This window comes from Acipenser ruthenus, chromosome 29 (assembly GCF_902713425.1).
Source record: "Acipenser ruthenus chromosome 29, fAciRut3.2 maternal haplotype, whole genome shotgun sequence".
NCBI classification, from domain to species: Eukaryota; Metazoa; Chordata; class Actinopteri; order Acipenseriformes; family Acipenseridae; genus Acipenser; species Acipenser ruthenus.
In genome coordinates, this window is record NC_081217.1 from 7,499,506 (window position 1) to 7,514,201 (window position 14,696).

General features: G+C 38.0%; 1 protein-coding gene across 1 annotated transcript in view; it reads left to right on the plus strand.

The window, feature by feature from the left end:
• Positions 1-14,696, plus strand: part of LOC117431194 (phosphatidylinositol 3,4,5-trisphosphate-dependent Rac exchanger 1 protein-like) — a 110,856-nt gene that overhangs the window by 55,822 nt on the left and 40,338 nt on the right. Inside the window, exons 9-12 of the mRNA XM_059003467.1 lie at positions 1,749-1,898; positions 6,631-6,778; positions 12,369-12,469; positions 14,323-14,426. Of these exons, the coding sequence (XP_058859450.1) occupies positions 1,749-1,898; positions 6,631-6,778; positions 12,369-12,469; positions 14,323-14,426 (503 nt within the window). The remainder of the gene's footprint in view (positions 1-1,748; positions 1,899-6,630; positions 6,779-12,368; positions 12,470-14,322; positions 14,427-14,696) is intronic.

Below are 14,696 nucleotides of genomic sequence, written 5' to 3' on the forward strand. Positions count from 1 at the left end.
TGACTCATCTGTCCAAAGGACATTCTCCCAGAAGGATTGTGGCTTGTCAATATGGATTTTAGGAAATTCCAGTCTGGCTTTTTTATGTTTTTCTTTCAAAAGTGGAGTCCTCCTGGGTCTTCTTCCATGGAGCCCACTTTCGCTCAAAAAGCGACGGATGGTGCGATCAGAAACTGACGTACCTTCACCTTGGAGTTCAGCTTGTATCTCTTTGGCAGTTATCCTTGGTTCTTTTTCTACCATTCGCACTATCCTTCTGTTCAGTCTTGGTTCGATTTTCCTCTTACGGCCGTGCTCAGGGAGGTTGGCTACAGTTCCATGGACCTTAAACTTCTTAATAATATTTGCAACTGTTGTCACAGGAACATCAAGCTGCTTGGAGATGGTCTTGTAGCCTTTACCTTTACCATGCTTGTCTATTATTTTCTTTCTGATCTCCTCAGACAACTCTCTCCTTTGCTTTCTCTGGTCCATGTTCAGTGTGGTGCACACAATGATACCAAACAGCACAGTGACTACTTTTCTCCATTTAAATAGGCTGAATGACTGATTACAAGATTGGAGACATGTGTGATACTAATTAAAGAAACGAATTAGTTTGAAATATCACTATAATCCAATTATTTATTATCTTTTCTAAGGGGTACCAACAAATGTGTCCAGGCCATTTTAGAATATGTTTGTAGAATAAGCAATAATTCATCTCTTTTCACAGCTTCTTTGCTTTATTCTATGACATACCAAAGGCATGCAAGTATACATGATAAAATAGCTTTTACTGACATCACTTTTCAGGAGGAATGAAGCATTATTTCAATGAGCTGTAAGGGTACCAACAAATTTGAGCACGTCTGTATATATGTACTTAGGAAGCTCTATCCAGTATGTGCCCAAAGCCTTCTGTGTTACATTCTACATGAACTGAATTTGGTGCATAATGTAAAGATGCTACCTCTTATTAATGGAACATGCTAGTATTTGATATTTCCTTAAAGTAGAGGGGGGAGGGAGGAGGGGGAGGGGGGCTCTTATCAGTCCTAATGAAAGTGAGTCCTTAGTGGCCTGACCAAAGAGACAAGGCTGCTCTTAATGTATTACCCACCTTGTGAATTGCAAGGGCTCGGCTTAAATAATCTATTTCAGGGTTCAATTACTTTCTCCACATAATCGAGAAGCCATGTAATACACAATGCTTGTACTCTGAAAAGCACCAAGGTTTAAATATGCTCACCCTTCTATACTCTTTAAGAGGGCTACAATCTAAAGCAACTTCAAAACTGTTCTTTTCCACTTTCACAATGCAGCATGAGTTTATGATGTTGACTGAGGGAGAATTTCTGAACATGGGGCTAGCTCTCGGTTAGGCTTCCTTAAATTAGTGTTCATTGGTTTCTGGGAATATCTGTACATAGATACAGTATATACTACAGTTCTACAGTTTTTTTATTTTTTTTTATTTTTTAATAATAGTAGCAGATCTTCAAAACCATAGGCCTTGGATAAAGTTGGCAAGTTATGCTGCTTTTCCTCAGTCCTGTAACATTAAAAATAGCAACAACAAGAAAACATACTGCATCCTTTGTTATTTTTGTTTTGTTTTGTTTTGTTTTGTTTTTCTTATATATACATCTTGCCAACCGCACAATGTATATGTGCTCCAGCAGTTGAATCTGTTGGCAAAGGCTGATACACAACCCATCACCCGTCTGGAATTTTCATTCCCTTTTCCTGGTTTCTATGTTTTGCAGCGGATTACCATAGCAATGGCTACACAGTGACAAATGGCTGGAAGATCCACAACACGGCCAAAAACAAATGGTTCGTCTGCATGGCCAAAAACCCTGAGGACAAGCAGAAGTGGCTGGACGCCATTTTAAAGGAGAGGGAGCAGAGAGAGAGTGAGTAATGGGAAGATCTATTTGTGTTTTCTCTTCCTCTGACTGCAGTTTGATGAACAGCAGTTTGACAGGATAGGCTTCTGTGAAGCCGGGCAGAGAACGTTATCCAGTCTCTGTCAGGGCAAGGACTGACCTGCTCCCCTCCCAGAGGAACAGATGGTCCGTGTAACACAGGCTTGCTGGTGGCAGTATGTAGTACAGACCTGGCATGCTGTTTGCAGTTTTCTTTTAATGCTCACTTTAAGTGCTTCATAAGTTAGAGGTTGACAGTAATGAAAACGTAAGCATGGCGTGTGCTCAAGGGATTGAGTAATAAGATACTGTGTTATACATTAGCCATGCAACTTCCAGTATCTGTTTTTTGTATTTTTTTTTTACTTCCACCCATTACTTTTTTAAAAAGAAAAACAAGACATGATGAGCCCAATTCACAAACCTTTAATTAATGAGTTTCATGTCTGTTTTCATGAATAAAATGCAGTTTGATATCCATGAAACTGCTCTGGTCTGCTGAATATATTTCATGCTTCTAGTAACTCATGAAGACCCTCTGCATCAAATACCAAAAAAAAGGGGCTTTACACTGTTCGTGACAGGACATTAATTTCTTCATGACCTTTGTGCAACATGTGTGCTATGAAACCTCAACAGTCTGTGGCTTAAAAAGAAACCAGCAAACATAAAAGACACTTGATCTTAAACAATTGAAACGTGTTGAAAGCAAATTGTTGACCTTGGTCAAGGAGTGAAAAAGTAGTGGCAGACAGCCAGGCAGATTATTCTGAGCCAAACATACCAGTTTACAACTGTTTACTATTCTTAAAAGAGGAGCCACTCTCACCATACCCTGTATTTTATCAAGGTTGATCGGGGATACAAATATTTATTTGTGTATTATTCCTTAAGTGAATATCTTTACATTCAGTTTGTTTCTGTCCAAAAAAAACTCATGGTGACAAGAGCTGCAGTAAAGCTGAAGTGACACAAGGTATGCATTACGCACAGATTAAAGATTATTACCAGATGCTTTTGCATACTTTTAAGTACTTGGCAGTAACATGCTTTTAAAGTTGAAATGATGCTTATCAAACATAGCCATTAAAGTAGATCATTCTATGTTTTCAACCTTTTCACTTAATTCTAGTGTTCATGTCTGTAGCACAAAGGTAGTGTTTTAACTCTGGATACAGGGAATAAAAGAAGCTTGTCTTGATCTGAGCTGAGCCTATTGAAGCTCACTGTATTCTGACTGTGATATCAGAATCTTTTATTTCCATCCCTGGGATATACAGAACACAATACATTGCACATATACTGCACTTGTTAGGAGCCTCAGATATTTCTTACTCTTAGATCATTAAGCACCCCCATAGGAATTGGAGGATGATGCACTTTTATGCCTAAACAAACCTTTGGAAAGCATGCTTTCATTTTGCCTCACTGGCTTTGGACAGATTGAAACATATTGATATACAGTAGGTCCAGTCTCCTTTATTGCAGTTCATTAAAGGATTAGTGGCTCGTATCTGTTGCCTGGTTGTTAAAAAATCTGCATTCTCAAAAGAGGTAATCTTTCTGGTGTATGCAAGTGTTTTCTGTTTTCAATATCATTCTGTAAAAAAAAAAAAAAAAAAAAAAAAAAAAAAAAGTGATTCTATCTAATAGTGCTTGGAGTGTCGTCATTCACACCTGCATGAACGTGTAAGTGTTAGAGGTTAGAAGCGTGTAGCCCTTTCTGCATGTGGTGCAGGCTGGCAGTAACAGAGTACAAGGGTCAATACACAGGAGTATACTGCCTTAGTGCTTTGAGTCTGGACTTATAGTAAAGCTCTTGATAAAGGTTGTTTGTTTATTTATTTATTTATTTATTTATTTAGTATTATACCTTTTTGTATTGTCTATTGCATTTCCCTCTCGAACAGTGGTTCTTATACTGATATTAGGCAATTACTGAGAACCAGTAACCAATTTTTGTTCCTTACAATGTCCCTCTTTTAATATATAATGGCACATACTGTTAGTGCGGGCATTAGGAATGTACAAAACCGCTGACTCCCAGGCAGGAAGTGTTACATTTGAACTAACGTAACCCCAAACACCTGACGGTAACATTATTGCATGAATTGATCCCCTGGCCTTGGGAACATTGCTTTGTCAGGTGTCAGGGTTGTTTGGGAGAAATATTTATGTCTGGCCCCAGTGGTCCCCAGGCTTCAGTTTGGGGACTGGATTTCTATTCACTTGGTTATAGTGGCATATTAAATGGATTGCAATGTAACTGTGTTATCTTTGTGCCACGCACAGCTCATAAATTATTCAAGAAGATAATATTTGATTTTCCACAGCCATTCATCAGTGCAGAAGCACTGTATTCTACAATACCAGATTGAGTAAAACATTAAGAACTGTAGCAACATGCACCATAAGTTGTATCCTTTCTTCCACACCATAACAGAGTTAAGAGAATATCACTGAAAAGGGGAACAGATACAGGTTACAGTATAATGCTTATAGTAAAATATAATCTATAACATGTATAATCTGTGTATTAAAACTAAAATAACAGTACTACATATTCTACTATCAGGTGTTTTATAGTTACGTACGATTGATATATTTTGATATTGCGTCCCGTATTCAAGGCATCCTAAATATTAGATTTCAAATGTGGCCTGTTGGTGTAATAAGAGATTTTCAGAATCTCTCACACAGCTGCACAGTTACTAAAATCGGAATCTTTTGAATTTGTTAGGCTTAAATATTAAACCAATTCTCCCATTTTAATGTATACTGGACATGGTGAGATACGATACTGCAATACCACAAATAAAGATCGGTGTTCGCGGCAGCTGGTCAAGCTGAACGCTCTTGAAGTCAGTGCCTGAAACAGCTGAAGTTGACTGTAGGATATTGCAGTAATCTGGTTTCTTCAAAGCTGCTCTTTGTTCCTCTATTCCAGCTGCTCGCATTCTTATCCGCACTCTCCTCTTTAGTATTGTGTTCCATGGTTCACAACCTTAATTCTGATTCTCTTCTAGGTGAAATGTCTTTTGCGAATGCTCATATATGAACATTTTGCTTGTCTCTCCACTGCGAATAACGTTTCCGATGTGTTGAAGTTACCCCATTTCAACCGGCTCTGATCTAACCAGCTGGCGCTTTGGGGAAATCAATTGAAATCCCTTTGTTGCAATCCTCATTTCTGATCAATTATAAATCAAGCTGCTTTTATACTGTGCTGTAGAGGGCCCACATTGTTACATTCCCATAGTAAGTTTGTTTATCGCAGTTCAAGTCCCAATTGCAGTTTACTTCATTGAGCTAATGTTGTACCATATTACAAAGTTACTGTATACTGTGTAACTACTGAAGTACTACTACATTGCACAGTTCATTAAATACCTTGAACTCTTCACTGGAACTGCAGATTCCTGAGTCATTTCTTTGCTTAGATTGGCATCATACAAACGTGCAAAGTCTCCATGCCAAGCTTGATAAAGCAGTGCATGAAATTCACTTTGGTTGTAAGAAGCAAGATTTGAACTCTTAGTATGTTACATTTATTTCTTAATTGTACACCATCCAGTTCTGTTTTCAATTTCAGTTGATGGAAAGCATCCAGTTGGTTGAGGCCACTCAATTTGCTTGAGGGGCCCTCCGATGTTAAACACTCATTGCTCATGGCTGATAGTGTAGCTGTTGCTCATGGGTGATATATCTAGGGCTTCTGTTTTTTGGGTTTTATTAATTGTGTTTTTAGGTGCTTATTTTAGCTATTTTCGAGTTTTATGTAAATCGATTTTTTTCAGGGCTTTCATTTTTGTATGAAATTAGTGTTTTCGGTTACTTTCCAAAATGCTTGAGCGTTTGTTTTTTTTTGTGTCAAAATATGTATAGTAACTCAACAGTACTTGCACACTTTAGTTGTACCTTCTTTCCTTTGCTGTCTTCGAAATCCCTATGGTCACGGGCACATTCTTCTGGGGTTTTTGTGTGTAGGCATTTTTGTACATTTCTCCACAAGTCTGTTTTAAATCCTCCATGTCTTAACTGTGTAATACAGCTTTAAATCCCGCTAGCAAGCCTCCATCCTGATGGTAATCTCGTTTTAAGTCTCCAATAGAAATGAAGGAATCTGCTGTCACTCAGTAGTTGGGGCGGGTTTAAAGTATTCAGAACGAATCAATGATAGATATAAGTCAGGAAGGCAGGACATTGCCCAGCAGCACTGAGAAATGTATTTATTATTATTTTTGTAGTTGGTTTTATTTTTTTTAATGGGAAAAAGGTAAAGTCAACGTGAATAGATGAAGCATTTCCACAGTTTTTCTGGTGTTTATTGGCTATCCACTGATTACATTTTTTTTTGTATCGGGGGGTGTTTTATCAGTTAAAACCGAAAATCAGAAGCCCTAATCATATCTCAGGTCATCAGCTATTCCTGTATGCTATTCCAGAATGTAGTGAAGTGACTTGTGAGCCCAGCTTTGTACCGAGGGTGTCTGTGTTTATCAGTGATTGCCCTGGGTTATTGTGCAATGCCAACACTGGGAAAACCAAATGGGTGATTTAATGAAACAGCTTTTCCAAGTCACCCTGTGGCACCTTGTTTAAAACTGTAGTAAATGTTTGTGCTTTTTTTTTTTCACTGGAATGTTTATTGTAGCATTTTATTATTGCATTTTGTCCAATGAGTGATATGTGTGACATGTATGTGTCCCTCCAATTACAGGTTTGAAGCTGGGAATGGAGCGCGATGCTTACGTCATGATTGCAGAAAAAGGCGAGAAGCTGTATCACATGATAATGAGTAAAAGCAGACACCTGATCAAGGACAGGCGAAGAAAACTCAGCATTGTCCATAAGTGCTTCCTTGGAAAGTAAGTTTGCATATACAAAGCCTTGCCTCTCCTCTCAAATGACATTTTCCATTAATGTTGTTGTAGCTAATAAAATAATTTGTTGAACCTGTTGAGTACATCCATTAACAATGTGTTTGTTGTAACATGTGTTTCTTTCAAAACTGCACATTTGAGACATATGTAGCGAATGGAGGTGCACTTCAAAGTATCCTCCAGTGCAGTGTTTAAATACCATTAAGTAAAAAAATAAATAACTAATAATTACTCTTATACTCTTAAACAGTCACACACAGATTAAACAGCCTCTCATCCGGAGATGTGAGCCTAAACAGACTGATGTGGAATAGCTTTCATAAACTTCCATATCATGCTCTCAGTGCACTCAAAGCTGCCCTGAATGAAATAACAATCCCGCACAGGTAAACTGGCAGCAGCAGCAATTCCTGCACCAGTGTTTTTTTCCAGGTAGTTATGAGCCTAATTTGGCTACTGGACACTAACTCAGAAGGGACAGGTGCATCTAACACATATGATACAGCTGACTTTCCTTTAGGTGCTGGTCTAGTGACAAGTGCTACAAGCATAGTGACTACATGCTGTTTTTTGGGATGTTGAATGGTATGGTTTGTGGGTTTTCCATGTTTAACAAAAACACAGACAGCTGGACAAGTTTTCCCCAGGCTGCTTGAACACTAACAAGATATACAGTTTCACCAAAATATTGCTCTTCTTTTCAGGTGAAAGAAGGCATATGAATAGAGCAATTGAAAGATAATTGATTAGCCAGGTGATACATTCAGGTAGATTGAGGTACTTTGCTAAGTAATATTATCCCCAGGCACGTCAGGGAATTGATGTGTTATGGTGTGGTTATTTTGAAATAAAATCCTTTTTTTTTTTATCTTACGGTGGTACTGGTCTCACGTAGAGCACAGGCAGACCTGTTCTGGTCCCCAGTACACACATTATCATCACAAAGGCATCCAGAACTGGCACTTGCTTGGGACAGATGGCAGAGTGTCAAGTTGAGCAGACAGGCTTACTAAATGACGCTCGCACTCTAGTGCAGCACAAAACCAGAAAAAAACATTCTGAACATTTACTTTAACACGCAGTTCAGTGGTTGGGAGTATAACCAAATGATGGAAATATACACATTAACAATATGTATGAGGAATTCTTGGGATGATAGAATGTTGTGCTAAGTACATGTATGCTTGAGGTACGAAAGTAAGGTTGTCCTAGTGCTAATCTGGGTCTGTGAAACCAGCCAGTACACAGATGGTCTTTCACTATCAAGCAATATGCACAAAAAGTTTTGGTCACCCCTTTTGTGTAACAGAAGCAGCCCTACTAAAAGGTAATTACAGTCAATCCAGTGATTTCTCGTTTCGTTAAATGAGTTTCCTTGAGGGTTTTACTGTAATGCTTTTCATCAGAACCAGTCACGGTAAACTGTATTATTATCCTTTCACAGCCGAATTAGCCAACTGTAAATCGTTTTCCTAAGGACCATGCCAAGCGCTTTGCCAGATCAGATCGGACTTGATAGGGCTTAATTGGAAAGACTGTTGAAGTTAATCAGTTTAATCTCTCTCTCTCTCGCTCTCTCTCTCGCTCTCTCTCGCTCTGCCTCTCTCGCTGCAATGAATGCACAATGCAAACTGTGCAAGATGAGGTAGCAATACATTTTCCATTACGCACTGACATGGGAAAAAAATTGAAAAGGTTGCCAGCTGCAATTAAAAGCTGTTGTTTTAGTTTCTGGTTAGTGGCATGGGGAATTGTCGTGACGCGTTAGCACTGGCCTGGGTTTGTCGATATGAGCTGAACTGAATAGCAGGTTTGCAAAATTGAATTTTTTTTTCTTCCAATAGAGTCCAATGTTTCAACGTTGTCTTTAAATGCCCCCCAAAGAGTATACAGCTGCAGACCTGATTGCTTCATCTGTGATTCATTTAGTAAACATGTGATCCCTGCATGTGAGCTAATGCTGCTTGTAAATGCAGTCTGTACTTCCCTGTGCTGAGAAGACTAAATCACACCATCTCACAGGGATTCCCCATTGGCCACAGAATCACATTTAATTTCCAAAAACATTGCATGAAGACGTGATACAAACCAGAAAGCACCACTTCTATGTGAAATGGGTAAAGCTGATATTCAGCACCATATGCTGTATACATAAATATAGTTAAATATCAATAATTGGATGTCTTTTCAGGATATGGTTTATCCGAAAATACTGCCTAAAATGTTAATATCTTGCAGATTTACTTCAGTAAGGCCTTGCAGCATATAACTGAGTTATATAGTTAACATGCTAATATGTTTTGCAAGGATTACTGGAAATTAATATTCTTTAGAGGCCTTTTTGTGTTTACAAGTGATTTTCTAAGTCTCTATCCTCTGTGTTTTTTTTAATGGGATTGCAAGCTGCTACAGATACACAAATAATAACTGAGATGGACATTTTCCAAAGATATTGGAAACAATTTAGACAGGTCTCTAAATCAAGAGCCTTTAAGAGATTGGGATATCCATTAGTGAAGCAGTTTACAGAAATAAACCGTGACGAAGAGTCTGAACCGCACTGCACAGGGTCGCAAAAATAGCTTAACAGTTTGGGGATGAATGACCAGATAGAGTGTGAACTGGGCTGTAAATTGAGAATTGTTCCTACAACACTTGATAAGAGGAAAGCTTCTTGCATTTGATTTTCTTTGTGCATGAAAGACTGGATATACTGATGTGAAGTCATAGATTGATAAAGTATAGTTATTTTTATTTCACACACATTTCCTTCTCTTGAAAATCCGTTTGAAAACGTTGTTAGTTTTCACAAAAGCATTGATTGTGCTTTGTATACAAAATGACGTTGATATTAATGAGTTACATACACAGAGAATTAATTGTCAACCCTGATTGGGTTACCCCTGAGAGAACTACACTGCAATTACCCAGATTTTTACATAATTCAGTTTGGCTACAATGCTCCACAAGCCTTTCAGTGTCCTGCCAGCGGTCATTACCAGTAATTGTTTTAATTTCATATAGCAATACTGCACCATGGAAAGCAGGCATGCAACAATAATGTTGCTCAGCCACAGTGTGTGATAAAATGGTTAAAAAAAATACCCAGAAAATGTGTATTACTGCCTTTGTCAACCATAATAAAAGTAAAATGGAATACTGCATATTATTCCAAAATAAGAACACCTACAGCACAGTCCTTTGGTCTTGCTTACTGGGTACATTTGTTTTGAACTACTAGTGGAGCTTTAGGCCAGCTATATAATGACATACCTGAATAATTGGGGTAAATTAAGGGTCTGTGTTTTTCAACTTTGTAAAACCAGTTACATGTAAGGTAGAGACTTTGGATTCATGGATTACACGGTTTAATGCAAATCAGTGAACAAGACTCTGGAAATAAAACACCAAAGGTAGGGATTAGAATAAAACTGTCACTTGTATTTACTATTTCAAACAATTCTGACTTACTTTTCAAGTGCTGTATGAACCTGACGCCCAACAGGTCTCAAGACGACTTACCGGCTCCTTCCTGCTCATTTATAGACCTAAGGCTTTGAATTTGGAAACTGATTTAGCTAGTTTCACAGACTCCCATTTAACCTAAAGTAACATTAGGTAGTCCAAGATTACTGCTAATCGAGGTCTGTGAAACCAGCCAATAGAGATTTAAGAAAAGCATACTATGTCTCCTTTTGCTTTAATATGTATATGTTGCCTGTTTGTGCAATACAAAATCCAGATTGTTTAGTTCTTCAGACCACACATTATAAGAGGTCCCAGCTTGAAAACATTTGAGAACCGCTGCATTGTACTGTAGTTTCCAGGCCATCATTCAGCTACAGTATTTGCGGAACAATAATATAAACCAAAAAAAAAAACAGAGTGTGTTCAAGCATTTGGGATTTGAATTGGAGTTTTCTAATGCAAATGCCCAAACTCGACAAAAGGAGTTATTTACCCTTCCTGGATTGGACACTACTTGTCAAAGCGTATGAGTTGTGATTTGGAAAGCAGCTAATCCTGAAAGGGAGTTGAAGGGGAATAGAGTCTGCATAAATAAAAAAGCAGCATTAACCCAGAAGACGCTTTAAAGGTTACAATAACGGACTGGGAGTTGTTCTTACAGTCAAATGTGATTTACTGAGTTTCTGCCAAGACGTTCTGTCACTCTCTGGAGTCTAAGCTCGGCGGTATTCTACAGTCTGACTGTGTTAAAGCATGTTCTAGAGCTTTAGAGGGGGAATTTGATACAAATATCAAAGTTGTAAGTCTAACTTCTAGAAATAGGTAGCGTATCTCTGGAACATTATTTTGAATATTGCCACAAAACAATGAAATAATGCATGTCATCTCTTTGTCTGTACAGGAAAGGTTTTTTGTTCACTGAATTTGCCTCATATTCCAGTGTGATTCCAGCCTTATAATTAAAAATGACTGGACTAAATCAACATCATAATTAGAATATTATTTACTGGCACTGTGGTGCAGTTATGTCTACAGCTGTAGCAGCATTCATTTTCATTTAATAAAACCTCCATTAACTTGTTTTAAACTCTGTATGATTACTGTAGAGGCTAAATAAAGGCATACATTTTAAATGCATTTCATGTGCATTTGGCATTTTCAGACACACCTAAGCAAAAAATGTCAGAATCTCATATTCCTGATACCCACAAATTGGCTTTTTAATGATAGGAATTTGTATTTTAGAAACCCTAATAATATTCACTTGCACAGATCGCTGGGCAGGTACAGCTGATGGATCGATATGATTAAATCATACTGCTATAAGTTGATGGATGTATGTACAGTGGTTGCACAGAGAGCCTTTCCATGCTTTTATTTCTTCAGTCCATAGGGGAATTAAACAAAATGCACATGGGATAATCTGACATTGATCCAATACCTCTTTCATGTTCAAGTTTTTTAGTAAGGGCTGCTGTTTGTAAGAGTGCTTCTAATTTGTCTTTTAAATGAGTTCAGTTACCATTGGGTTTCAGAATTGCATGAACATCACAAGAAGGGCCGTTACTCTCTAAAACTGTTCAAAGAGAGAGAGAAAAAAAGGTGCATAGCCTACAGCTACATATGAATAATATTCAGCAGTTTTAAACCCTACAGATTATCTCTGCCAATCGGTTGATGCCCTCTCAGCATAGAATTTGAATACTTTCCCCATAATGATATTGTGGTTTTTGCATCCTAATGAAACCACTTATTAAAAAAAAAAAAGGCTTAATGTAGGGAGTACAGAAATGTTCTGCATATCCAAAGAAGGACCATTAGCCTGTAGTGCTTACTAGTTCTGTGTTCCTTATTTCCCATTCATTTTGAAATAGTGGCACAGGATAAGCCATTAAAAACGATTCCACGGAATACATTCTGATGCACATTTCTGGATGCTTTGCAAACCCTGTCTTGGATATAAATGATTTAAATGTGGGAAACGGTCCCATGCAGCTTGTTCATTTCATATCTGAGGGATTGGAGGAGAGGGATCAGGTCCTAGCACACACAGACTTGGAACCCCTTGGTCATGCCACTCACACTGGCTTATCTGTCTCCTCTCTAGTGAGTTTGTGTCCTGGCTGATTGAGACGGGAGAGATCAGTAAACCAGATGAGGGAGTCAATCTGGGACAGGCCTTGCTGGAGAACGGCATCATCCATCATGGTGAGTCAAGGTTTATGGTTTTTCAATTGTTCTCGTGTGCTGTTACACCAATGAGCATCCGTATCGTCAACACTGCGTCATACTGCCATTGTCTGTTAATACTGAGGACTTTATCACAATAACTTGAGTAAAATGACACAAAACAACCTGAAACTTGGTAGAAGGTCAGATGGGACCAAGGTTCAGAACACTAGTGCAAGTGGCGAAAAATCCAGTACCGACAATGTGAATGCAGTAACTTGAGGTAATGTTAATGTTAAAACAACCTGAAACTTGTTAGAAAGTTAGATACTGAGTTCCAGACCTCAATTGAAATGCAGTTAAAACACAAGTTTTGTATTTCAAATGGGTTAGATGTACTGCTTAAAAATAGATAATAGAAGAAAAAAAAAATACGAAGTTAAATGTTATGACAAATTAAATTGCTTAATCTGGGTTTTAAATTGCTTGTTTTCTGCATCAGTTTATTGGCTGGTGCTAGGATAAAGGATATAGGAAACTAAACGTGAATCCAACAATATTATTTTCCAGTGGGGTAAGACAATAATTATTCGAAACTGCTCATTAATCAGCATCGTCTACATTCCTCTCTTGTCTTGAGAAGAGTTAAGGATGGTAAAGCATTTGTTTTAGGAATAGTTTTTATTTCAGCTGCGGACTGCATATCAGTAGTTGGGAAGCCAGGAACCCATTATGGAAAGGAACACTTCTGTCTAGTACCGATATTGTTTAGACGCTTTTATAACTGCAGCTATTTGTTCTCTTTCCACATTATCATGGAGACCTCTAAGTGCTTTCAGATGATACCGAGAGCATAGAAATTGTTGATGTGGCAGAAAGCTGAGTCCTTTATAACTTTCTCTGTCAAAGTGCAGACAAATCATGCATTGCTAACAAGTCAGCCCTTTTAGAGTAAAACCATGGCAATGATCACTTCAAAAAGTACCAATATAATATAGGTACACTACTGTTCCACCCATAACGAGATACATGTAAATGTGGTAGATTGGCTCTGGGACTATGAATTCAGCTTGTGCCCATTATGAAAATATAAAAGTGTGACAAACAGCAAAGTATGTCTCAAGTGCTACATGCTACCGAAATAGCAAACCAGCAAAAACATACTCAAGATTAGGCCTCTAATGAATTTGACTTCCTGCTGAAAGCATTAGCAATTTTGTAAATGGCATGGGGAGGATTTTATACAGTGATTGACCAAAACAACAGAGGAAACATAATCATGTATATATATCACTGCACATTCTTGGACCTGTTGGCATTTCAAGGCTGTGTTTTCTTGACACGGTTCAGGATTTAGATGGTATTTAGGACTTCGCATATTGCAACAGGAGCATTATAGCAGGCTTTTTTGCTGGAAACCCCAATCAGAAAGCTTCTTTGGAATGAAATGGCTGTGAAATGCTAGATTGATGGCTATCGTGAGTTTTGTACCTGCTTTAGGGATTACTTAGGAATTATAAATAAGCCATATTAAAGATGTTTGCTATTCTTCTAAATCCTATAAGCATCTGATGTAGGATTTAGCTGAAAATTGACTTTTTTAAAAAGGTCTGAGTGTGGGACAAATAGTTTTAATATTTAACCCTCCCTTCCCTGCTGTGTTAAACGGTTAGCAGATAGAAAGAACAATCAAAAGCTCTCAGAATGAGCCTATTACTTTGTAAAAAGCTAATTGAAAGGAATTTAAAACCCATAGATTTGAGTAATGAGTAGGAGGATCTTAAACCACCTATGTAGTGTTTATAGCAGACTAATAATACCAATTATAATGATAGTCATTGCATTATCATGATTTGGCATATCTGTAAAATCTGTATGTTTTTGTTCTTTAGTGTCTGACAAGCATCAGTTTAAGAACGAGCAGGTGCTATATCGTTTTCGATATGATGATGGAACCTACAAGACAAGAAGTGAGATGGAGGACATCATGTCAAAGGTCAGGATGCATGCAGTAGATAGACCACAGATAGATATCGAGAGAGAGCATTACAACTATATACAGCGAGTTACTCTGGGTTTTCATAAACAGAAGCAGAAATCCCTCTAATCGTCTCCAAGTATACTGCTCTTCATACCTTCATAATACTAAACGTTATCTTAACACTACTGACCAGTCAAGTTCAGTCTGGAAATGCAGGAAACCATTCAGGCCCTTTTACTGTCCGAGGCACAGACACAGTCAATTATTAAGTCAACTTTCCTCCTA